The sequence below is a fragment of the Dasypus novemcinctus genome, chromosome 2, assembly GCF_030445035.2.
Source record: "Dasypus novemcinctus isolate mDasNov1 chromosome 2, mDasNov1.1.hap2, whole genome shotgun sequence".
NCBI lineage: Eukaryota > Metazoa > Chordata > Mammalia > Cingulata > Dasypodidae > Dasypus > Dasypus novemcinctus.
Window position 1 is genome coordinate 160,765,628 of NC_080674.1, and position 26,327 is coordinate 160,791,954.

Genomic DNA, 26,327 nt, shown 5'->3' on the forward strand with positions numbered 1-26,327 from the left:
GATCAGAATAATCTGAACACCAACTCACAGTTCTAATACCATCATCTACCTCATGCCACAAACTCAGGATCTCCTGCCTACTGTTGACCAGTCCCAGGATGGGATCCACCTTATTGAAAATTAAGTGAAAAATGCACATGGGGGGCTCAGATCAGGGTCTTGCAAGTGCTCGACTTAGCTATTATTACCATGTCAGTTTCTAGGGCTCTGCTTGTGTGTCCCCCTTGGTCTCAAGCAGTAGCCACCCCCCTTTCCATCCCTTCAGAATCCATCGATCGTTTCATTCCACCTAGCCCAGCATTCTCTTAAGGCATGTCCATTTTTGACTTCGGATGCCTCTGTGATCTGTAGCTGACTGACTTCTTTAAACCCAAGTTCCGAAACCATCTTGGGATCCATCTCTCAGGTTTTTTAGGGTAGGTGATGTCAAAAGTTGACTCCAAGCCACATTCTAGTCCTGGCATTGTGCTGAGAACTTCTTGCTTCATCTCATTCTTACCTACATGGCTATGAGGTAAGTCGAACTGGGAGCCCAGTTTCACAAGGCAGCCAAGACTTAAAAAAAAAGTTAATGTGCTCTTGGTCAAACAATTAGTGGCTAAGGTCTAACTCCAAAGCTCTAACCCATTTTGTCTATTTATCTTCAGTAACAGTAAAGTTAATTTGGGAAAATACCCACGAAACATCTCAGCTGACCCTCAGAGGGTTTGGGCTCACAGCCTGGTGGAGGGAAGGAAGTGGAGAAGATAGGACAAAGTGAATTTTCTTAGTTTCAGACTCATTGTGTCAAGAGAAGACTTCAAAATCATTGGGTCCAACCCCAAATGTACAAATGGAGAATCTGAGGCTCAGTGAGGGTAAGGAAGGGAGCAAGACACAGCAAGGAAGGGAGCAAGACCAGGCCCATCAAGTCTCCCAACTTCCTGCGCAGTGCTCCCTTCCCAGCTGCGGAAGTGAATGTCACCCAACTACGATAAAGCGGTCTCATCAGCCAGGTGGGGAGCGGGCCCTGTAGCCAGCAAGCATCCTCATTCTCAAGGTCACTGACAATTTTAGATCCAATCACAGACCAGCAGCATGGGGGGGGGAGGGGAAGGAAGACGAGGAAACTGCAGTTGAGCCTACTTGCTTATCAGTGAACTTCCTGAAGTGGAAACATTACCCAAACCTCCCCAGATTACAGATTACCATTGCATCTGGTGTCCTTGAAGAGTACAAAAAGAGGAAGCTTGGGTTTCATTGTAATGGATAAGGAGCACACAGAGAAATGTCCCGGCAACTAGAGAAAAGGAAAGGAAACCCAAGGCCCAGAGAAGGGCAGGCCCAGCCTCCCAGCCTCCATTCAAGCTGGGTTCTCACACACTGTTTCCCAGGAAACAGCTGGGAATTTAAAGACATAACTCCTGCGGCAGATTTAACAAGTTCACACTACAATGGAGAAAACCCAAGCTGCAGGTATCTAGGTAGAAGACACAGTCCCTTACTGAAATCCGTGCTTCTGTGTTTGTGTGTTTTATTTTTCTTTAAGAGAAGGGTAAAAGGGACTGAGTTGAAGGCACATACGAGAATGTCAAAGTTGGAAGGGAAAGCCAAGAGCTTTTAGTCTAATTCTCTAAGAGAACAGATTCAGGGAGGGGAAGGGACTGGCCTGAGGTCAGAAAGCAAATGTGTGGCAGATACGAAACTGGATCCCAGGTATCTTGACTGGTCCACTGCTATGGCACAACCACCTGGACTGAGATGGGTGGTGAAATGAGGGCAGGGTGGGTTTGTCAGTTTGCTTGAAGGTGTTTACTCCCCTCCCCCAGCACGCTCAGTTGGCACCTGCCACCACACTCCACAGTTCAAAGCACACACACCACTCCTTGAACAGAGAGAGGCTCAGTATGTTTTTGGATTTGACAAAGCCCAAACCAGGGCAGAGGCTATGGCTAGGGACAGATGCTGGGAAAGGGCTGAGGAGGCAGATGGGAATAGAGGTGGATGCGATTTATGGCTATAGTTCTTCAGCCATTCAAACAAGGTGGCTGTGCCAGACCCTCAGTGGCCCGTGGGGTGGGAGCCTATCTTAAGTCCCCTTGAAGATGACAGTCCCACCCTAACCCCCTCCCCCCAACCCTGCCCCTTCCTTAGTCTCTGGAGCACAAGCAGCCAGGCTTGGCCATGGTGCTGGGTGCTGGGTGCTGCTGACCATTTCTCAGCAGAAGGGCCCGTCAGTGCCAGTGGCCCTAATCCTTGCCGCCACACAGAACCAGCAAGGCCTTCAGGAAGTCTCCAGAGGTTTCGCCCTGGCGGGAGCAGAGAAAAAACAAAATCAGTGAAAACCATCTGCACAGCCCCAGTGCCCCCACCTCTCAGCTGCCCATCGGGGGCCAACACGGCACACAAAGGCCACGGGATGTGACTGGTTTCCCATGAGCCTCGGGAAAATGCCCACGTTCTCAGCCTGGCATCCAGGGCCTTTGTGATCTGGTCCCGGGAGCCCTTTAGTGTCACCCCCCCACCTTCCTTCTGGGAGCACTGGTTCCTCTCTCCCCCTCTGCCCCTGGACTTCCATTCTCCCTGCCCGGCCTGCCTTCTGTACCACCCCTAAATCCTGCCTTGAGGCAGTTTTGCCCTCCAGGCTGCCGGAGTGGAGTTAACTCTCACCTCCCTTATTTCCCTTGCACTCTGCTAGTACCCCTGGCCCTCACCACACTGTCACGCGATCCCTTATCTGAACATTACTGAGCACTTACTAGGTGCACATTTTGGGCCCTTGCTAGGAATTTCCATGCAGCAGGGCTGGGAGGCCAAACCTGCTCCCACGTGGCACGCTGTCTCTTGTACCACAGGGGCTCCGTATGATAAACCATTCAAAGGGAAGATTATGCAATGGAAAGTCTCCCTTCCATCTCCAGCCCCTAGTTTCCCAAATCAAGAGTTACCCACGATGACTAGTTTCTGACACAGCTTCCCAGTGATATTCTGTGCATATACAAGCGTGTGTGTGCATATAATGTTCATTTTCTACCAGATGGACACAGAGCATTCACACTATTCTAGACTGTACTGTTTTGACCTAGAAGAGATTTCAAATTAGCATCTAGATCTGCTTATGCTTTTTCATGGCTGTTTTAAGTTTTCCAGCATATGGATGTATCATGACTAATTTAATCAGTTATACATGGAGAGTTTTTAACCTTTTACTACTACAAACAATGGTGGCAAAAATATTCTCTTACAAGCCTATGGGAACATGTACGGCAATATCTCTAGGATATCTATATCAGTAAGATTCTTACAAGTAGAATTACTAAGTAAAAATTGTGCACATTTTAAATTGCCAAATCACCTTTAAAGGTGTGCTGCTAATTTACATTTCCACCAACTATGTGTAGACCTGTTTCCCCACCCTCTTGCCAAGCAAGTATGAGATCAGACTTGAAGATCTTGGCCAATCTCATAGGCCAAAAAATGGGATCCATAAAAGTGAAAGAAGTCAGACACAAAAGACCACATAATGTATGATGCCAGTGATATGAGATATCCAGAAAAGACAGATCTACAGAGACAAAAAGTAGATTAATGGTTGCCTGGGGCTGCAGTGGGAACAGGAACCAGGCCCAAGAAATCTTACTGAGATGATGGAAATGTTCTCACACTGAATTGTGGTGATGATGGCACGACTCAGAAATTTTACTAAAAACTATTGAATTGTACACTTTAAAACTGGGGAATTTTATGGTATCTAAATTATACCACAATAAAGTTGGTTTAAAATGCCAAAAAAGGGATGTTGTTTTAATTTGTATGTCCGTAATTATGAATGAGGCTATGTATTTTTGTTGTCGTTAAAAAAGAACACTTGTATTTGTTTTTCTGTGAAGTGTATATTCATGTCCTTTAATGTGGAATTCTTTATACAGTTTTCTACTAGTCTCTTGTGTAGTTGCAAATGTTAGGTTTAAATCTTTGAGCCATGTGGAATTTACTTTGGTATAAACAATGAGACAGGTCTCCTATCATCTGGGAATATCCTGGCTGTTCTAAGAGGTAAGAGGTTTAGAAAGAGCCCGGGAATGAAAAAGGCTTCCAACTGTAGGTTCCCTCCAGTACCTCAATGGCTTGGTGCAGAGACTTGTCGTATTTCTCAATGAACTCCCGCCGGATGTTGAGCAGGTCGATCTCGCTCCGGGAGACCATGATCCTCGTGAGGGTCTTCTCATCCGTGCCGGCGCCCTGGTGGAGCAGCGGGTCACATAGAGCCAGGTCAGACAGGACACATCGGTGCCCACCAGCCAGGGTGGCTCATTCTGCCTCTGTCTCCCACAACTGGTCCTGACCCAAACGCCCCTGTGCCTAGGGCGACCCAGACAGGCAGGCAGAAAGGGCCCTGCGGAGGCACGACAGGGGCCAGTCCCACCCTCAGGGAGCAGAGAGCCAGGAGCACTGGGGAGCCAGAGCACCTCCCAGGAGCCATGCTCACCTGCGCAGGTGTTCAGCCTACCTGGGCCCCAGTTTCCTCTTTTAGAGAATGAGAACACCACCATTCCCTCGAAGGACAGCCATGAGGGCCAACGGCAGTCGGGGAGACACAGCACCCTCCCAGGGCTCAGCCCGTGGTGGGTGCTCTATAAAGTGCTGCCCACCAACAGCCATTCCCACCTACAGCCACCCAGGCTCGGCCAGCAGCCAGGACTCCAGGTACGAGGCTGAGAGGGTGGCCCATGTGGTTTTTTCTTTCTATTTTAATAGACTTAATTTTTTTAGAGCAGCCGTAGGTGTAGAGAAAAATTATGCAGAAAGTACAGAGTTCCCATATACCCTCCTACCCACGCTCCTGCACACAGTTTCCCCTATTATTAACATCTTGCATTAGTGTGGTACATTTGTTACAACTGATGACTAATACTATTATATTATTAATCAAAGGCCATAGTTTACATTAGGGTTCATCCTTTGTGCTGTAGCAGCTCTGCGTTGTTTTTGAAAAATTTTTATTGTGGTCATGTGTATACATGACATTTCCCCGTTTAACCACTTTCAAGCATACAGCCCAGTGGAGCTCACTACACTCATGATGCTGTGCTGTCATCAGCGCCACGGTGGGTTAGCGAGAGCACGGCTAGTCCCAGAGCCGAGCACCTGCTACCTTTTGCAACATGTATCCAAGAAACATGGTGTCACCTGCTGGAACAGCCCTGTGTCCCCAGAGCAGTGTTTCCCAGCCTCGGTATTTGGGGCCAGGTAATTATTGGCTACGGGCAGCTGTCCTGTGCATTACAGAGTGTTCAGCAGCCTCTCCTAGTCTATCCCCACCCCAAGTTGATAACCGAAACGTGTCCAGGCATTGCCACATGTTCCCAGAGGGAAAGTGCCCCCTGCTGAGGACCACTGCCCCGAGCCAGGCACAGGGCAGAGGCTGATACGTCTCAAATGGGTGGGCACAGCGCCCTCTATCCTTGCTCTGGGAGATGGTGTGCATCTCTGTGTGTGTAAGTGCTTGAAGGGAAAGGAACATAGGAGCTTATTTTCTTACCTTCATGGATTTGTAAAGTTTGTCAGCAAAGAAGAGAGGCTTGTTCTTGACACTTTGAACTGGGAGGAAGACGAGAGAGGGGCAGGGAACTTGGTCAGAGGCTGTGAGCCCAGGTCCCGGGTGCACTCTCCGCCCAGGTCCTCCCCCATGCTGGCCTGCAGGTCACTGCCCGCCGCAGGGATGTACTTGGCCGTTGACACCTCCACACCTCCTGCCCAATGCATCTCTTAAAGGCCCTGGTCTCCCATGGTTGCAACTCCCTTCCTACTGAGGTGCTTGCAGGTAACCAAGGTTAGTAGTGGATTCCAAGGGAATAAAGCCCGCACGAGCCCAAGGCAGTGCATTAAGAGTATGGACTCCTATGAGCATCAGAATGACCTGAGAAGTTTATTTAAAACCCTGGTCCTTAGGTTACACCCTAGAGACTCAGATCTGAGGAATATTTAGAGCAGTGGTTCTCCAAGTGTGGTTGCTGGACCAGCAGCATCAGCCTTACCTGGGAACTCGCTAGAAATGCAGACTCTCAGACCCCTCCCAGATGCGCTGAATCCACAACTCCAGAGTGGGACCCAGCAATCTGTGTCGTAACCTGCCCTCCAGGGGACTCTGGTGCTGGGTAATGGATGGGCCCCACTCTGCCTGGGACTCTCCTGGCTCTAGCACCGGAAGTCTGTGTAAACCAGGGTGCTGGTTGGCCCACTCTGGTGCCCGCTGAAGTCTGAGCCCCACCCAGGTGGCAGAAGTGAAGGCACATGCTGACCCCTGGGCCCGAGGGCAGCCCCGCAGCCTGCACACTCTTGCTGCGCCGGCAGCCCCTGTCCCCCACCCTGGTGATGCCTGCCTGGCTGCACCAACCCCGGCCCTTTCTGAAGGCTTGGGGTTCTCAAGCCCGCAGCAGCTTCTTGATGCCAAGCCTCCCGAGCCTAGACGGGGGGGGGGTGTCAGTGTAAAGAGGAGGAGCCAGAATGAGTCTGGCTATAACAGTGTCTCTACAAGCAGGGCAGAGGCATGAGGGTGGGGTTGCCCATCCCCAGGGCCCAATCGTGTAGGACATGCCGTACAGGCCTGTGGGATCACAACACACATCTCCCTGCTCCAGAGCCTTACACAGCTCCCTACTACCTCCCAAACAAAGCCCAAGCTCCATGGCCTTTAGTCAAGGCTCCTGACTCCCTCTGCCGTGTCCTCTCCCTTGCTCCTCCATTCACCCAACTTAATGCACACTTCTTTGTGCTTTTGTATTCCCAGCACGGCTGTTTCCTGTCTTCCCTCCACTGATTTACCTCCCCAGTCCCTTCTGTTCCTGCTTGATGTGCTTGAGGTACACATCCTTAGTCGTATCACCTCTTCCAGGAAGCCTCACCGACTCCAGGCCTGGGGTTTAGTTGATCTGATTAAAGAGCAGAATGGGCAGAAACTTCCCTCCTCTGCAACCAACCCTGTCAGCCTTCCCCAGAAACTGATGTCTGTCTGCTGCAGAGGACCCCAGTGCATGCCGTGGCGTGGTGGTGGAGTGTGTGTGTGTGTGTGTAAATACATGTGCGTGCACGTTCAAGGTGGAAGGAGAGAGTCAAGACAGAGAAACACAAGGGGTACAAGATCTCAAAGTCTTGAAAGACCAACTACTCAGGTGATTAAGAGCATAAGCTTTTGACTCAGGCAGCCTCTGGCTTGAGTCCTACACCTGGTACTTAGCCTCTTACCCTCAGTGTCCTTCTCTGTAAAAGGAGCTGATCACAGCACTTGGGGAAGATTTAACCAGAATGGTGTGTTAATAACTCAGCAGGGCCTGGCAAGATATACTATATATATTATTATATAAAAATAATAAAAGCTAACATTTATCCAGTGCATACTATGTGCAAAGCACTGTTCTAAGGGCTTTATACATGATTAACTCATTTAATTCTTATAAAAGCCACTTTACGCCAAGGTACTATTATTATCCCCATTTTACAGGGGAGCAAACTAGGACATACAGCTAAAAGCAGCAGAGAGGAGATTCAAACCCAGATTCCATGCTTTTAACCACTATGCCATAGTGCTTCCTAGATATTGTTCCTTGATGGTAAAAGCGCACTAAATGCTAAATAATAACAGTAACAACTCTATTTCATCTCATTTAAAACGCCTTTTCCCTACATTTTAACATCTTTCAAATCAGAATGAATCTTATAATTGATAGCAATTATGAGAGAAAAAAAAATAACCTGTGTCAATATATTGCATTTTATAGTAAAGGGAATATTAATTAATAGCAATAAAAACAACAAATTCACCCTTGCTCATATCTACTCATCCATTTTTACACAAGAACTTGAGATCCCAATGGGGAAAGACTTTCAAGTCAAGAACTCAAATTACACAAGAGTAACCAAAGCAATCCAGTACTGGGAGGAGGAACGATTGTGTGCACGTGTGTGTGTGTGTGCACTCTAGTTGTGTGACACTGCAGCTCTACGCTGCCCTGTCACGGCCTTCCTGGCTACTTCCCCAAGGGCAGGTGTTTCCCCCTTCAGTCGACTAGAACGAGTCCTCACGAGCGTTCCCAGCGGCCATGCACTTGGCAGGACCCGTGGAGCTGATCTGTGGCAGTCTGTTTCCCAGCACTAGGCGCTGAGCAAGCTGCCAACGCTCCACTCTTCCAGTGCCCCGGGCCCTCTCCCCAGCTCCTGGCAGTTACCAATGGCCACGAACGCATCCCTGACGTCTCCAGACATCTCCTTCTTGATGGTGTGCTCCACATCGTAGTTGGTCATCCTGACGAACTCCTGGAAGACTGGCCCCGAGAGAGGCCCGGAGGTGGGGGTGAGCTGCAGGCCAGGGGCGGGAAGAGCAGCCCTCCCCCGCTCTACCCATAGGCTTTGCCCCAGGAGAGTGGGAAGGGACAGTGGGTAAGGGCAGCCCAGTTCTAAACGCACTGGGATGGTTGTGCGAGGGAGGTTGGGACCTGGAAGCTGCCTCAGGCTGTGCCAAATCTGTGCCAAGTCAGAGCCACCCCTCTCCTCCCTGCAGCCTGGCAGCAGGCACAACCGCGGACAGGCTCTAGGAACCCAGACCGGGAAGCAGAAGGAGCATCGGTCCGAGTCACACCTTTGCCCGCTCATTCAGCGGCTGGGGAGAACCCCTTCCCCTCTCTGGGCCTCTGTCTCCTCCAGGAATTGGGGATATAGGCCAATGAAAGAGTGGTAACAACCCCGAGGAAGCACCGCCCACGTGCCAGGCAGCGTGCTAAGTACTTTACGTGTGCTACATCTTTTGGGTCCTCACAATGACCTCCTGAGGTAGGAGCTAAAATTCCAATTTCCAGATAAGGGAATTGAGGGAGGGAGGTTCAGGACATGCCCAAGGCACGCGGCTGATAAGTGGCGGATTTGAATCAAGGCAGCCCAGTGCCCAAGTCCATGCTTTCAGCCACTTAAAGTGCCTTAAGTATCCTACTGAAAAGTGCCAGTCAAGAGCATGTTCAAATGTCAGCTCTCAGTGGAAAGGGCACTTCATGGCATCTGTATACAGGTGTGTCCTGTGCATGGGGCAGCCTGTGGTCCAAAGAAATACATGTGATGCTTATGCCATCGCCATCCTCGTCTCTCGGCTCCTGGCAGACATCACACATGGCTCGTGCACAGAACCTCAGAATCCTTCTCAACACGGCATCCCAGATAGCTGCTACCACTCCATCCGAGTTGGCCTTTGAGGTGAAGTTACCTTATCCCAGGCACCCCATCTGCTTCCTTCCCTCAGGAGGTGAAGGGAGTTGGCCCGAGGCCACAGGGCGAGTTAGAGGCAGAGCAGGACCGAACCCGGCTGCCCCACCGGCCACCACGCTGCATTGAGGGGTGAGTGCCGGGTGAGCGCCACCTGGCGCCTCTCATTGGCATGGGAGCGGGAAGGGATGGGGGGCAGGCCTCACCTCTCCGGAGGTGCGAATAGCTGCGGGTGCACAAGATGGTCATGAACCGCGTCTCCAGGGAAGTTTTGTCTCCAGAGGGCGTGTCTGATATTTCCTGTAGGACCCAGGCGGGGGAAGGATTTGGGAGAGAAGACACAGAAAGCCTTGCTCATTCTTCACTTTCATACCTTGGCCCAGGTGGAGGACCCCACTGAGAAGCAGGGCTAACCCAGCCCGGGGGAGCTGAGCGCTGCCCTCCTTCCCCAGCCTTGAGCAACCAGGTCTCCGCCTTCCCCTCCCAGCTCCAGGGGCCTCGGTAGGAGCTCGCCGGCCACGGAGGCTTGGGAGCGCTCCTTCCGCCCTCAAACCTCCCGGAAGGCCCCCCTGGGAGTGTGTGCACATGTGGAAGGAGAAAGGGCCTCTCTCGGTATTTCCCAAAAGGGGCAAACACTTTTTACTTTAACATTATCTGTATTCCCACAGTAGTCATCTTTCTATTTATACCAAGATTGCATTTCCCTTTAAAATAAACTCATTTTAGGTTAAAAAAAAAAAGTGGGTCAATTTAAAGGGGAATATTAAGTAGCTGGTGGTAGCAGAAATCATGCTGGGGGATAGAGATCGGCCCATTTCTTACACCAGCAGGGTCCTTTAGGGGCCCTGAAGGGGAGAGAGAGAACGTGAAGAGCAAGTTCCCAAATTACTGCTGATTCCGCCCCGCTCAGCCCAGCCCCAGAGGCTCAGCCAGACGTTGCTCAGAGAGGGCGTTAAAATCCAAACGAAGAACAGGACACTCACCAAGATCTCAGCAGCCACCTGAGACAGGGGGAAGAGAGGAGAGAGGGGAAGGCAAGAGTCAGAGGAGGCCCGAAGAGGTTGGCCGTGCGGGTCCTGGGGTGAAGGTGAGGGGGCCTGGCTCAGAGGGACCGAGGTCAGAGAGACCCCCGAGAGAACTCGGGACCGTGACGGGGCTGCAGGCAGGGAGGAAGGAAACGCATCTCCCTCCGGCCTTCTGGGCTGGAGCTCAAAACGGGGATCAACCTGGGAGTGGCCACAAAGCTGTTCCCCAGGGTAGGGGAGGGACTCAGGGCAGCTCCCCTGCACCTGGGCCGACCCCGGTGGGCGTGGCTGACAATGGGCAGAAGCCCCATCATTTCCCGAGAGCCACTGAGCAGTTAAAACGTGAGACGTGCCAAATTCTCTACACCTTTAGCACGATCAGAGCTGGGTGGTCCTCAGGAGAAATGGAGATTTACCCCCTCCCGCTGCAGCCAGGAAAGCTGAGGCCAGGAGGGGAGGCGACCTGCCTGAAGTTGCACAGCCAAGAGGAGGTCGGAAATGCCGGCTCTGAGTCACTTTTCAAGGGTTAATTTTCACTGCACCATTACGCAGAATATCAAATTCTGTTGTTAGGACATTTTGTTAGACAACTAGCTATGGCTTGGGATGAGCCCTGGGAATAAAAGAGAGCCAGTCCTTGTGGCCCAGACTGAATTTTACCTTTGCCTTTTTTCTTCACACTCTACCAACCACTTTATTCTGTTGGACAGGCTAAAACCATTCTCTTGATAAACTTTACGATGACCTTCTGCTACGGAAACCTCCTTCCTTCTCTTCATTATATAGATTGACAGTGTTTATCAAAACTTTAAATGCACATTCCCTTTGACCAAATTATATTGTAGGAATTTTCCCTGCAGATATACTGGCAAAAGTCTGCTATGATCGAAAACAAGGGTGTGCACTGCAGCCTCACTGTAATAGTAAAACACTGGAAATCCCCCCCCCCCCCCCGTAGATGACTTGTTAAGGAGACTTTGGGCCCTCCAATTGATGGAGATCCATGCAGCTATTTAAAAGAGATTGATCTACATGTGCTGAAAAGGAGAGCGTTTCTACAAAAGTAAAGTGTAGTATGTCGTGTGTAAGAGAGTCCCTTTTAGTTACATTTAAAAAAGGATAAACACACACTCACTTTTATAACTTACTGCTAAGTATGGAAGGAATTTCTCTAGAGGGATAGTCAAGATACTGCTGATGGTGGTGACCTTTTGGGAAAGGGACCGTGGAGAAAAGCTTTGCATTTTATTGTATTTTTCCTGAAATTTTATGTTTACATTTTCTTAATTTGCAAATATATTATTTCTAATTTTTACTTTAATGTCAAATAGGAAATATCAGGGGTACTAAGAATATGAGCTGCCTTTGTGTTTTAATTATACTTTATATATTAAAACAATCTAGTGTTATTTCTAAAATGAGAGGGGAATATTTAAAAGTAAAGCAAAACAGAATCTAAAGTGCCAAGCATTCTTCATTTATTCAGATTAGAGGAATAAATCTTTATTTTCAAAGCATCTTTAAGACAATAATATCTGCAATGTAAGAAATGCAGTGGGGTGCTGAAATCATTTTCCAGATATTCAACACAAAACCTTTTCCTTATTAGTCTAACTGCTTCTTGCAAAAATAACCTGAGGAGTTCCTCAAAAGGTTAAACAGAGTTAGCACATGACCCAGCCATTCCACTCCTAGGTCTCCACCTAAGAGAAATGAAAACATATGCCCACACAAAAACTTGGCCATGAATGTTCAGAGCATATTATTCATAACGCTAGGTCGGGGGGGGGGGGGGGGTAGTGGGAGGAAATGGGGAGGGACTGCTAAGACCGAGGGAGATTCTTTCTGGTGTGATGAAATGTCCTGAACTTGACTGTGGTGACGGTTGCACAACTCTGTGAATACACTAAAAACCACTGAATTTTACACTTTACACGGGTGAATACTATGGTCTGTGGATTTTATCTCAATCAAGCTGCCGTATTTAAAAATAATCTGGGGATTAGATGATCGATAAATGATTACAATTCTTCATTATTATATGCCTATAATAACCTGGGCATCTACATTTATTGCTCAAACTGGAGCACTGACAGTGAAAGGGGAAGCTATCAACAATTCCCTTGGGCAGCGGGTGGCACCCTGGAGCATTACTCAACAGGGACACACGGTCACTCTACTAATAAGAGACCCAGGCTTCCGCTCCCAGCGTGAGAGTCTACGAGGGAAGCACTGCAAAGCAAACAGATAAACAAAATCCGCCAAGTGCAAAACTGCATTTGTCGAAGGAGACAACTTGGCTCTGTGCATAGTAACCTTCGATTTTGCATACATTTTGATTCAGCACTCATGGTCCACCTCTATTGTGAGGAAATCATCGTGAACGTGATCAAAGAGTTGGCTAAGCAGAAGAGGGCTGGTTCGATACTAGATTCAAATATGGACAGGAGACAGCCATTAAGTAATCTCTGTTGATCTTTCAGTCAAATGTAAAATTAATTTTTTAAGTTATAAATCAGGAACACACACACGCATGCACAGGAAAACTAGAATGATAGAAACCCAAACAGTAACAATGGCTATTACTAGTAGGATATTGATTCTTTTTTCTTTTTTTTTTCATCTCTATTTTAAGTTTCTACAAAAGAATATGAATTACTTGTTGAACAAAGTATCTTTAGTCTTAGGAAAATGAATCCACGCTAAGATCAGGGTCCAGTATCTGTAGCTCTAGAGAAGCGTCTGAGGTGGACAGAGCTCTGGCTTAAGGCTGGTTTAGTCATTTCTCCCACGTTCTCTCTCTCCCCTTTGCTCTCGGGGAGCAGCTCCCAGCAAGGCCCACCACTCCCCCCTGCTAGTGGTAACTGGAAGCACATACCAGGCAACAGGGAGAAGCATGCCCAGAAGACGAACTGGGTGGGTGGAGGGCATATTTGGGGGTGAGATCTAGGGAGGATTTACTGAGTACTGACCATGTGTGACTTTGGATATATCAATGAGCAAAACAAGGATGCCTGCCCTTGAGGAACTGACTTTCAAGGTTCTCCCAAGACAGTTCCTTTGATCTTGGTTCCATGTTACAGAAAATAAACAAAGGCCTTTAGCCCTCAAACCCCTTCCCAGAAAGCTCCTAGACTGCCCCCCTCTGGGTTAATTCCAGCTAAGCCACTGATTTGCTGTGACCTCTCAGAAGTCACTTCACCCTCTCTGGCCTATTTCCCACTGTAATATGCGGGGTTGGACCTGCACAATCCTTAAGGCCCTTCCGGCTCTGACGGTGTAGGGTCTAGGCCTACGCGCATAGAAAATGCAGGAAGACCAGCGCCACCCCCCAAGTCTCATTCTGAGAAGGTTCACTTCAGAGGGCCGAGGGCCAGACTCTGCCTGCCAGCCTATAAGCCAGCCAGCCGTGCTGCCAGACGCCTTCCTCAGCCCCCCACCAGGGCCTGGCGCGGACAGACATCCGCAGGCACCACCTCCGTGGAAGCCGCAGGGTGCATGCAGACCTCACCTTGGCGTCCTCCTGGGCCCGATCTCGGTCTTCTCCTCCCTCCTCGCGGTTCCCCTGCAGCAGGACCAGCACGGAAGGTCAGTCCCCAACTGTGCACCCCACCGCCCGGCAGCCACAGGGCCCTGCTCCGTCACCTCCTCCCGGACCCCCCTCAGCTGTGACATGCAGACCTCAGTCCTGCCGTCCCAGGACAGCCGGTCGGGGACTAGCCGCACAAGCCGGCGCCTGATGCACGCACAGAGGGCACTCAGGACTGGGCATCTGGGCCCGCATCCCAGCAGCAGGAGTCAAGAGATGGGGCGGTCTTGGCTACTGGACCCCGGAGAGCGCACTCTGCTTGGAAATTCCAAGTTCAATTAAGCAACGGGCATGTTTCTTGGTGGAGAGGGGCAAATAAAATACTCTTGGCTTGAGCGATCACTTTATAAAGTGAGTTTCTTCTCCATTAACTTTTGCTGAAAATAATTCATTCCAAATGAAATCATCCCAGTCCTACAACATCTCGTAATTGAACCCCTTACCAAAATAATAACCAAGTAAGACAAGGAAATGGCCTAAATCTGAGCAATCATTTAACAGAAACCAAAAACGTTTGAGCTTCTGATACTGTGTATGTATTTTAGCAATTAACTACCATCAGTATATAACATATGCTGAGTATAATAATAAAGAAAAGTAAAAATATATGAAAGGTTAAAAAAAATAAGAGGGAAGTGGATGTGGCCTGGGCAGCTGGGTGTTCTGGGTTAGGTTCCCAGGGCCTCCTAAAAACAGAAAATAGGCAAGCACAAACAATGAGCAAAAACCGTGAGTGAACAGACGAGGGCGCCATCTTGGGGAAGGGGAATACAAAAATAAAAATAAGAAAGGACAGTGAAGGAAGCTTCCTGGTAATACCAAGGGAAAGGTCATCCTTGTGGCCTCGCACTGTGAGCTGGGGGCCTGAAAAACGAAGCTAAAGGCCATCAGGGAGAACTGCCTGGAGAAGGGGGCACCACGCCAGCTCTGAAAGGTGAACAGGGAGGGGCACTGCACAAGGCAGGCAGAGCCCCAGAGGTGGGACTCCAGGAGGAACTGGGGAAGACACCTCCACTCTCAGGAGAGGGCTCCTAACTTCCTTGTCCCTGCCCCTCAGTAACCCTTCCCTGCGAGGAGGAGCAAGCAGTCCTGGGGCTCATGAGTTCACTCACCGTGGCCAGAGAAACAAGGATCCTCTTGAAGTGGCCAGACGTGTCAGAGCTCAGGGCATCCTCCAGGGACTTGTGATAGTCTAGACAGAGGAGGGGGTGTGGGCAGCTGCTGGGCAAGAAGAGCTGGGGGGGGGAGTCGGGAGGCGGTCCTAGAAGCTCACACTCAGCCAGAGCAAGTTTCCAGGGCGTGGGGGCAGCGAGGGAGCTTTGCAGCTGGTCCTTGAGGGCATTCATGCATTCCACCGCTGATTTTGTAGGGAAGCTGATATTCCCATCAGCCCAGCACTCCTCAGCATCCCCTCTGCTACTCCCACCGCATCTTGCCCCTCCCGTCAAGCCTCCCTAAGTAGCCTCCCGTCTTCATTCTCTTTTTCACCTTCCCCACTGCACAGAAGATGCTGGACCTAAAAGCACAGCTCTGACCACAAATTCTGCCATTTTTTAAGCTGCTTGCTTAAAAAGAAAAAGTTTAAACCAATGCTCAAGGTTCTTAGAGAATAAAAATATGGGGCTGCTTGATACAAAAAAATGATAAAAGAATTTCTAGAGCACTACACGGAGCGCAAGGCCAGTCTGAGCGTGGGGCCCTGCGGGAACACGCTGGTTGCACCCCCTGAAGCTGGCCCAGCGCTCCCCAGGGAGCTGGATGGTCTCTCTTCCACTCCAGCCAAGCCCCCTTCTACCCACAGGCTTTGTCTTGCTGGAACTCCTCTGCCTGGAGCGGCCCTTCTCCCACCGGGGCTGGGCACACCTGGAGGGCCTCTCAGAGCCTTGTGCGCCGAGGGCGCTGCAGGTCTCCCGCACTCACCCTCCTTGTAGGCCTCGTTGATGGCCCGGATTTCCCTGTTGGTCCGCGTGGCCAGGATTTCAATGAGCGCCTTCTCATCCGTGCCGGCGCCCTAGAAGAATGCCAAGGCAGAGGCCACGCCGGCTAAGCGCTGACCCCTGGGCAGAGGCCCATGGGGCCCAGGCCAAGGCTTCCGGCGCGGTCTCCTCACTCCCACACGACCCCCAGACCAGAGGCCTTGGCATGAGCAGCCGACCATGCCAGCTTGCCAAGATTCGCAGGACCTCCCATGAGAACTTTTTTGAATCCCAAAATAAATAAGTGGGTATATAGGGAAGTGTGCATAGGAACACATACAGATTATGCACATATCTGAACATAAGTGTCTATATATACGCTTACGAAATTAGGACAGGCACCAGCGATGACAGTGGCTAGGGACTCGCCAAGGGGGTGAGGATTTCTATTTTCTCTCTCTTCCCTATCTATGTTTTCTCAATTTTCACAGTGAATGTATATTATTTTTGTCAGAAGAAAAAAGTTTTGGGTTTTAAGGAATAAAACAAGCTACGTTTCTTTATATTTGGATTGAATGAGCAATATAGACACTGATACATCAGCAATTTTACAAGGACAGTACTCTCGATTTGCTTCACATAGGGAAACTTGAAAGTCAGGAAGGTTTTCTAAGTCCTCTCTCTCTCCTCCTCTTTATCCTCTGGGGCTTAAAGTCCAGCGGTGCCGAATGGTTGTCAAGACCATAGGCTGCACAGGCAGATGAGCTTGGTCTGAATCCCAACCCTGCTACTTCACAGCTCTGTGATCATGACAGAGCAAAGCCCCCAGGCCTCAGTTTCCTCATCTGTAAAATGGAGATGAAATAAGACCGCTGCCTTGTGGGCTGTGAGATAACAATTGAGCGAATATACTTAGCACAGGACTATCAGATGCCCCCAATAAAGAGTAGCCCCTGCTACAACTGGTACCTTGGGAAGCAAAGCAGCTCCCGCGACAGCTGGGCCAGGACATATGCACTTTCTTTGCTAATCTCCAGGGTTATGTCTAAGTGCACCCTCACACCTGTGACCTTGCTAAGCCCTCCCCAGTGTGAGAAGGGCAGGGAACGACGATTCCCATTTACAGAGGAAGGCAAAAAGGGCCTAAATAAGCAGCCCGACACCACACCATGAATAAAGGGCAGGGCTGGAACTAGAATACAGACTCCAACTGCTGGCGTCCTTCCAAATCCATCCCATTTCCTCCACCTGCCCTCTGAGGCCGTCAGACCCCTTGTTCCTGGGCCTGTGACCCAGGTGAGTCATCCAGACATGATGCTGGGGCTTTTGTGGGACCTCCTGGAAAGGAAGAATGCTCTTTCCACTGGGGCTGCCAGCTGGTAGGATCGGAAGCTACTCTGCCACCTGCCACCACGGGAGGAAGACTGACCAAGGGTGCAGCCACGGCAGAGCCAAGCGAGGGGGACAAGAGCCCACATACCATCACTTGGGTCTCGGGATCCCGCTCTATCTAAAACCAGTCCTGGTCCTGGACACCAGCCCTGTCGTTTTTATGCCCGCTGGAGTTGGGTGTGGGAGGGATCCTACCGAGGAATTACCACCCAGCCCGAGCCCCCTGGCGCCCGCAGACTGGGCCCCCGTTAAAGCCCACAGCACACCTCCATGGCCTTCTTCAGCTGCTTGGCATCGTAGTGGGCCGGGGGCAGCATGAGCCCCAGAACCAGCCTCGCCAGGTCTCCGGACAGCTCGGACTTCAGGTCAGCCATCAGGTCCTGCAAAGGGCAGAGCCCTGCTCAGGCCGACGTGGGCACCTGCCCGCACGACCCAGGGTGGGGAGACGCGGAACGAGGAGCAGGCTGTGTGTGGAGGAGGCGACCCTGCGGGCCTTTGCCTGCCCTGGCGGATGTCCCCCTTATTACTTAGAAAAAACCAAATGGGGTGGAAGGAAGATGTGCTCTGCTTGGAGGCAGGTGCAGGAAGGGGAAGGGACAGCACTGAAGGGCAGTATCCACCTTGGGGGAACCTGCCGGCCAAAGGCAAGTGCTATCAAGGTGCAGTGGGTCACCGACACCCCACCTTCGGGCCTTGAGGACAACTCTCCCCCTGTGCACAGGGAGCAGAGGCGCCCAAAGGCTCAGTCCAGCCCATGGGGGCCTTGGCTCCGCTGCAATGAAAACAACTCATACCCCTGCGCTGGGCCCCGCGCCGGCCCCCGACTCCACCGAGCCATCTCACCCGGGGCGATGGAGAAATGTGTTTGCCCACCCGAGGCCCCGAGTGGCTGTGACAGGCTGAGCTCCACCAGGCCCGGGGCCCAGAGCCCGGGGCCCGGCCAAGCCCTTACCCGGCCAAAGTGAGACTTGAAGGTCTGCCGGATCTGCTGCCGCTGGGCGTTACTGCGGTGCGTGACGATGTCGATGATGGTGTCCTCATCGGTTCCTGAACCCCAAAGCCACACAGCTCAGAGGAAGGCCCGTGGCCCAGCTGGCCCCCAACTCCCCCACTGATGTCCCCGCCTGGCTGGACAGCCACGTGCTCCCCCAGCCCCTGCAGGAACTCTGCCTCTGCCACTCACTTCCCCTGCCTTCTTTCGGTCCTGTCACCAGGTGAGAAACGGCACACCTGGGGGAGCAGAGAGCACTGAGTCGGGAGCCAGGGGCTCTGATGTCTCATCCTGGCTCTGGCAAGGGCTGTCCATTGGAGTAAGTCCTTTTCCTGTCTGGACTACCTTCCACATCTCTAACATGCAGAGGCTGGTAAGAACATCCCTCCCACCCTGGTAGCCTAAGTCCCATTAGGGCCTGTGCTTGTCCTCTTCAGCCCCCTAAGTGCAGGCCACAGTGGGTGGTGCCCAGAGCTTCCGGGTACCACTGCCTGCTTCTTGGGTTAATGCCACAGCCCTAGGGCCTGGCACAGTACTCTTCTCTTTCAAAACATTTTTACCCCTAGCACGTTAGCTATGCTGGGGAGGTGTTACTATTCCCAGGTGACAAGTGAGGAAAACGAGGCCTGGGAGAGGAACGGACTTCACCTGGGGCCCCTCGGGAGAAGTTGTGGGATGAGGGGGGGTGGGGGGAAGCAATGGAAGCCAAGTTCTGTCCTGGTCCCTGAGCACAGGTCCAGCTGGGTACAGGGGTCAAAGCCCTCCACCCACAGAGGAGCCTCCCCCTGCTGGTTCTTCTGCCCGGTGCCCATGGAGGTCTGGGTGGGCTGGCCAGCAGGGAGAGCCCCCAGCCCAGAACTGGGGTTCTTAAGACTGCAGGGTCCATAACCCTCATTGTAGGCACTGAGATCCACAGAGGTTGACTTGCCCAAGAATGCAGGTCTTAGAACCTGGTGCTTTGTTCCACGCCAGGAGGTGGCTTCTGAGGGGTTGGGGAGCTCTGGGTCTCGGGATGCCTGGGGCCGAGCTCCTCATGAACCCTCTCACTGCCTGCTGCCCCTGCCTCAGGGAGCCAGGAGGAGGTCCTTCTCATCCTGCAGAGACCCGCTTGTGGCCCCGCCCCCTCCGCCTCTGCCCAGCCCAGTCAAAGCCCTGTCCCCAGAGGCCAGGTGCGCCCCCTCACGTCCCCTTACCGATGCCCTTCATGGCTTTCCGCAGGGCTTTGGCGTCTGCGTCAGGGTTGAAGTCATTGGCCGGGTGCACAGTTCCCTTCAGCTGCAAGAAGCAGTAAGAGACTCAGCAGGTGCCTGGAGGCCCCCTGGGGGCCAGGCCAAGAGAGGGGCATGCGAGAGGAGCTGTGCTACTGAGCCCCAAACCAAGCAGCTTGGGGGAAGAGGCAGGAGTGAGTGCACAGCAAAGAGAGCCCCTGCCCTAGAGCTGAGAGAGAGAGAGAGAGAGAGAGGGAGAGGAGGAGGGAGGGAGGGGGGCCAGGGCCTGGGAGCAGGGCACTGAGGGTCAAGGGAAAAGTGGTTCGGCTCCTGCCTCAGGAGTCAGCTCCGTCCCAGCTCCCCGGTGGCTGCTTATTCCACTGGGTCTCCCTGTCCCTCTGAATCCTGCCCTACCCCAACAACCCACTGCCTCTTAAAAAGCCACTATCCCTGAGGTTCCAGACCAGAGTCTCCCAAATTTCAGTCACTCCTGAATGATCTCCACAATGTTTTCCATAATTGCATACACACTGTCATGTTATTTCTTAACATTTTTACTTAAATGCATTCATTTGGAGATGTGTTTCAATATTCCTTAAGGACAAGAATTTTAATCCAGTTTGTCCACTGATATATTCCAAGTGCCTACACAAGTGCCTAAGACATAGCAGACACTCAAAAAATACTCATAAGTGAATGAATGAAAATAATTTTATAACACCATCATGAATAGAAAATCAGTATCATGTGCTATGTATAGATGGTAATTTGTACAAAAAAATTAAATAAAAGCAAAACCATGTTGCTAAATATTAAGCTTAACAAGATGCTATTACCTATTAAAAGCAATAGAACTTAAAAGCAGCTTTCTCTTAATGAAAGAGGAAAACTAGTAAGTGTTGCAGAGATGTCACAGGAATGGTAACACTGAACTGAAACTCTCTCTTTGACATAATCAGAAGGATTGATAACATTGAAAAAGGAGTAAACTTTTCAATTCAATGTTAATTCAATGTCATGTTAGTTGTCACCTAAATTAACTTGATTACCTGTATAAATTAAGATCATCTGCAGCAAGCTCCTGCCTTATAATTTGGGAAACACTGTACTAGAACATCAGAGCTCAAGAACTGAGGTCACTGAGTTGAACACCCCCATTTTAAAGATGGAGACACAGAGGCCCAGAGACAGAAGGGGAAGTGACAAAGGTTGCACAGCAAGTAACAGAGAGAATCCAAGGTTCAAACTCTTTTATGTGGACCAGTGCTACCGCATTCTGGAATGGTTGGCCCAAGTACTTCTGTGCAACCTTTCATTCCCATCCTTTGTGGACAGAGTCTGTGCTGCTCAGGAGGAGAACCTGGAGTCTTCCAGGGCACTCAGGGCTGCCCATCTGCTCTCAGCTTTCATGCCTCCAGAGCCAACCCTCAGACTCAGGGCGGGCTAGACCGCTCCGTGGAACCAGCCGGGTCGCCATTGCGGCAAGCCGTGTTAGTAGTCAACGGGCCAGAACACCGCCCAGCACGTTAGCGTTAGCGGTTAAGGCAGGAACCAGCGGCCCCACCCCACTCCACTCCTCACTCCAGGCAAGAAAGGAAGCGGCAGCGGTGAGGAACCATGTCTGATGTTGGCCACCAGGGGGCAGCCGGGTGCCAACGAGAGCAGCAGGAAGGAGCAAGCAGTAGAGTGGAAGCTGGTGGTCAGGATCAAGCGGGAGGGGGGAGGGTCTGACCTCTACTCGGGCCACTGCACTAAGTTCCCACATCTGATAGGCCACCTGCGCTGCCTCCGGGAAGAACTGGCCAGCAGCACTGGATGGAGGGGCGGGCGGGAGAGCACAGGAGCCAAGGTCATGGTGGGCAACGCTCCCATCCGGCAAGTCTCCCGCGCGCACCCAGGGCAACCCCCAGGCCCACCCAAACCTGCACACGTGCCAGAGGGAGGGACAGTTACACCAGACAGATGGCTGGAAATTCACCCAGACACGCATCTGAACTCATCCTGCCCGACAGGTGCATGTGCTTTTGGACATACAAAGAATGGAGATACAAACAACGTTTCTGAACATGAGAGGGGAAGAGGTGGGAGAACTGGGAGTCAGAGAACAATGGGGCCAATTGAGGGCCGGATGGCCCCACTTGAAGTAAATCTAGCTTCCCCTCTCTCCAGCCCTCGCATCCTCACTCCCTCTACTTCTGAGACCCTCTCCAGCCTCCACGGGATGGATGCTAGCTCTGCCCAGGGCCCCAGGCACAACAGGATTTCTCCTCAACTTCCCCCTTCTTCCTAATAACTGAGTGATTTCTGTTCAAGGCTCCCCCCTCAAACTGGTCATTGTGCAGGCGATGACCATGTCCTCTCCATAGAACTCTCCCCCAGAGGTCCTGAATTCGCCAGGGGCTCAGTGACTGTCTGCAGGGGCTGAACGGGCTCTGTGGCACTTAGCAAAGTTAACGGCAGGGTCTGGTATTCCTTACTCAGCTGCCTCCTGATAAGCCCCAAGGAGGGACACGGGAGCACCCACAGCTCTCTTCCTGAGACACAAGCCTGGAAAAGCCACGCCCCATGTCATCTTTCCAATGGCCCCCACCCCGTGGGAGAGGCCGTACTACCGCCCCAGCCTACCTCCTGCCTCCTCTCTTGCCCCACTCAGGTGCGGCCTCAGATGCGCACCTGAAAGGCTGTTCTCTCTGCCCTCCAGGCCTTCGAGCAGGCTATTTCCACTGCCCAGAGCACCTGCCCCAGACCCTCTGTCCACCCAGTTCCTCCTCCTCCTCACCTTCCTCCTGTCTCAGCCTCATTTTCTCCAAAGGGCCTCCCCCAGTGAGGACTGGCGCCTCCATAGGTCTTTCCTAAGCACCTACACTTGTCCCGTCACAGGACTGCCCTGTACTGTCTATAAGCCCCTCCAGGCCGCCGGCTTCGCGAGGTGCTGCCCAGTGCCTGGATACCGACGGGACTTAGTACGAAGGTGCTGGACGATAGGCAGAGCAGGGATTTCTGTTCTTCCCATTAAACAGACAACGAAACCAAGACAGGGCTATTTGCTGGAGGGGCCTGGAGCCTCTTATTCTGATTTCCTGCCCACAGCCCAGGCTGACTCTCCAGGTTTACAGGAGCAGGCATTTCCGTGTATAGGACAGACAGACATACAGATGCTCAGAACTGCCAGAACCAGAGACAGGGGCGAAGACCTCCCTCCACCTGCGCAGTGCTCCAGGCTCCTGCAACCGCCTGGTGCAGCCACCTGGTGCAGCCACCTGGTGGGCCACCCCGAGGCCACGCCCTCCAGCCCGGGGCCCTGAAGCCACTTACTCATCATCTCCCCCACACAGCTTCAGCAGAGCCTTCTTGTATTCGCCAGAGGTATCATTCTAGGGAGAAAGCGGGAAAGGTCACCTCTCCTCTCCCCCAGTCCAGGCTCCTCTCAGACTGGGTGGGAGCAGCCCCAACCTGGGGAAGGCGGAACACTTCTCTGGAGGTGGCTAAAACTAGCAGACAGTGGTGTGCTGGTAAAGAGCTAACAACTGGCTCTCTGGGAGTAAAAGCTTAAAAAAATAATCCTGATATGTATGTAGCATGTGCCAATTTCCATGGCGTGAATACTTCCAACTATGGGTAACGTCAAGCTGCCCATGTGCCTTCACTGAACGTGAAGTTGAGAAGAGAAGCTTGCTGTTCTCTTAGCCAGTGAGCCACACCACTGCCATCATGTCACCCCTAGCCTGGGACTCCCAAGTGAAATATTCCATGAAAATAAGATTCCATGAACAAAAACGCAGGGAAATGGCCAAAACCAAACAAATGTACATTTGATAAATGTGGCATATTCTGTCTCTCTTGGAACTTCAAAATGTACTTCAAAAGATCAAAGGCTGTGAGAAATTCTATGCTAAAGAAACAGATCTATCTTGGCTTCTAGTTTTTCCAAACTTATTTTCCCATGGAACATTTCTGTCAGTAATACCTATAAAAATTCCTCCTGGAAACCACCCTTGGAGGAACATGGCTTGAGCCTCTTTCACTGTCACTTCATAAAGCCTCTCTCCCGCAAACGGGGAAAAACCAAATTTATAATACATCTGTCTCTTGGCAAAGCCTCACTGGTTGGAGGTCAGTCATCAGGAACTCGGCCGAGGGCTGAAGGCTCCCAAATGAGCCCTCACCCGCCGTCCTCGAGGAGACGGTGGACGCTCCCTGCCCCCAGGAGGACCCCTCTTCAGCTTGGCTTGCAAGCCCTTCACAGTCCAGCCCGACTTCTGCTTTGGCCTCATCCCTTCCACAAGCACCCCCGACACTTCCTTAAATGCACCACAAGGCAGAGGCTCCTGGAATTTCCAAGAGACGCCCAGCTTCCTAGGGCCCTTGCTTGCCTGTCTTGGGAGAGCGCTCTCTGTCCCTCTCTTCACCCCCACCCTGGCTCCACTGACCTTGATCATGCTGTAGAGGGACTTTTCATACTTGGTCCGGAATATCTCCCGAATGTCAAGCATGTCCAGCTCGCTGCGGGACACCATGATGCGGATCAGTGTGTTGTCCCGCGTCCCCAGGCCCTGGAAGAAAAGCGGGTTTTCAAAACAGCCTTGACAGGAGGCTACTGCGCTGGTAGCTCCCAGCTTAATAAGGAAACACTGTTTTCCATAATAATAGGTTGAAATGAAGAACAGAAGAACCAGAACATTCCATTGCCTTTGAAGCTCCGGTGTCTCTCCTCGCTTATTCCCTTCCCCGGCAGCGCCCCCACCTTTGCATAGATCGTTCCTTTATCATTTTACCTAAGTTTGAATTGCTAAGCATCACAGTATTTAGGTTTGCACGTATTGGAACTTTGTAGATATGCCACCTGATGGACATTTGGTGGTTTCCAGCTTTTTTCTGGTACACACAAGACCGCTATGCAGTTGTAAACACGCACATGCAGGCCAACATCTCTCTAGGGCAGAGCTGCCAACCGTACAGGGGCACAATGGAGAGAGATGGGTGCTGTCCACTTTGCCCTTTTAGGAAGGCCCAGCAAGACCCGAGCTCCTGGGCCGGGGCCTCTGGCAGCAACCACTGCATTCATCTGCCCGGTGCCAGGGAACTGCCGTCAATCTCTACGTTGTCAGAACACGCCCTGGTGGAACTGCCGGGTCCTGGAAGTGCACTGTCCGTCCCATCTGAAAGGTGCCCAGGCGTCTTCCACAGGGGCCATCCTACATGCACTGTGTACCGGCTTTCAGCGTTTTCAAGTGTCGGCAGCCAGCCCGCGTGGCTGATGGACGGGGCAGGCCGTCGCTGCACCCTCTGACCACCCGTCGCCGGGGCAGCTATTTGGGTGGGGGACGTGTGGCTGGGCGGCATCCCTGGCCCGGGAGCTGCCCTGGGACACAGAGCCACCCCCAGTTAGTCCTGTGGCGGCCCCGAGGGATCCCCACGGACTTACGGAAAAGCCCACCGGCCCCGTGGGGGTGGGCAGGACCCCTCCCCCAACCGCTCCCACCAACCCCTCCACTCACCTTCATGGCCTTGAAGAGCCTTTCGGCAAAATATTCCGGAGTGCTCCGGATACATTTCACTGAAAAGAGGAAGAGGGAGAGTAATTCCGGCTGCCTGGGAACGGGGTGGGTTGGTCTGCCGTTGGCTTTCTAGTCCCTGGGGGCCCCCTGATTTAAACCCTGGCTCGCCTGGCAGCCCACAGCCCGAGGACTCCCAGACTGGCATCTCCTTTACCACAGGACCAGGTGGCAAAGAAGCCAGATGGGCCTACTGAAGTCTGGGGAGCGCATCTCCAAGACCCACTTTACAGGGAGCTTGGCCGGGGGGGGGGGGGGGGGTGGGGGTGGGGGCAGGCGGTGGAGTAGGGAAGGTGTTTCTTTAGACTCTGCTATACCACAGAGGTGTCTGCAGCAGAATCAACTGGAAACGGCTTGCACACCGGGCCAGACCCTGACTACCTGCAGTAGGGCTGGCAGGGGACAGCTCGACGCGGAAGGTGAGGCCTGGGCTATAGCTCTGCTCTGCCCCCAAAATGTGACATAGGCACAGCCTACCCTAAATTCAGACATACTGACTCGATGTCATTCTTGCAAGGGCCCCTGGGGTTGGGCAGTTCATCTCTCCCCACCCCCAACCCCGCTAACAAATGAGGAAACCGAGGCCCAGTGAGGATAAGTGACTTGCTCCAGGTCACCAGCAGACTCGGCAGCACTAACGTGGGCCGCGTGGCGCAGCTGTCGCACACGCTGGCTTTGGCACTGGACAGTCCTGGGTTTCTAGTTGGCTGCTGGTATCCCTCATGCTCAGGGTACCCCCAACTCATTACAACCCCGCCTCGGGCAAGTGACTCAGCCCTTCTGGGACTGAGTTTTCTCATCTGTGCAATGGAAATAACGCCAGTGCCCGCTGCTGGCTCTTCTGAAGCATAAACAAGACAACGCGGTGCCCAGCAGTCTGCTCCCATGCCCGTCGTTGCCCCAGCCCTGAGCTCTGCGCTCTTCCTCCACCCCCCCCCCACCTTGCAGGAAGGGGTGGGAGGAGGCCAGTGACCACGGCTGGACTCCCTTCCCCTCCCCGGCCTTGGCCGTGCTGCCCTGGCCAAACCTTTAGACTCCCCTGCCCGTGCGGCCTTCTCCTCCCGCATCGTCACACCACAGAATTCCCCTTTTCCATCCTGGCCCCTTGTCCCTGGACCAGCGTCCCAGGATCCCTTGGCACTGGGAACGGACCGTCAGGACATACCCACGGCCAGCATCAGCTTCTCGAAGTCGCCGGACAGCTCCCCGCGGATGCTGGCTTCGATGGGCTTCCCGGTGGTCTTCAGGTACTCGTCAAACACTGCGGGGGGCAGGGAGACGGGGCGTCCCAAAGGGCCCGCGAAATGCCGAGAAGAAATGGGGCCCTCAACAGGGGAAGGCGCAGGGGCCGGGACAGGACCGCCCACCATGCAGCCGGAGCCGGAGCTTGGACGGGGGGTCGGGGTGCGGGGGACGTGCCGCC

General features: G+C 52.4%; 1 protein-coding gene across 2 annotated transcripts in view; it reads right to left on the reverse strand.

Annotated features, from left to right (window-relative positions):
- Positions 1-1,496: 1,496 nt before the first annotated feature.
- Positions 1,497-26,327, reverse strand: part of ANXA6 (annexin A6) — a 48,819-nt gene continuing 23,988 nt past the window's right edge. The window contains exons 10-26 of one of the 2 annotated variants that reach the window (XM_004453470.5): positions 26,070-26,165; positions 24,848-24,906; positions 23,780-23,902; positions 22,665-22,723; positions 21,082-21,160; positions 19,335-19,416; positions 18,103-18,197; positions 17,417-17,530; positions 15,763-15,853; positions 14,955-15,034; positions 13,765-13,818; positions 10,212-10,229; positions 9,435-9,528; positions 8,205-8,300; positions 5,522-5,580; positions 4,099-4,221; positions 1,497-2,288 (exon numbers count right to left, since the gene is read on the reverse strand). In XM_004453470.5, the coding sequence (XP_004453527.1) occupies positions 2,229-2,288; positions 4,099-4,221; positions 5,522-5,580; positions 8,205-8,300; positions 9,435-9,528; positions 10,212-10,229; positions 13,765-13,818; positions 14,955-15,034; positions 15,763-15,853; positions 17,417-17,530; positions 18,103-18,197; positions 19,335-19,416; positions 21,082-21,160; positions 22,665-22,723; positions 23,780-23,902; positions 24,848-24,906; positions 26,070-26,165 (1,382 nt within the window). In that variant the 3' untranslated portion in view covers positions 1,497-2,228. The remainder of the gene's footprint in view (positions 2,289-4,098; positions 4,222-5,521; positions 5,581-8,204; positions 8,301-9,434; positions 9,529-10,211; positions 10,230-13,764; positions 13,819-14,954; positions 15,035-15,762; positions 15,854-17,416; positions 17,531-18,102; positions 18,198-19,334; positions 19,417-21,081; positions 21,161-22,664; positions 22,724-23,779; positions 23,903-24,847; positions 24,907-26,069; positions 26,166-26,327) is intronic. The other variant, XM_004453471.5, reaches the window with a different exon arrangement.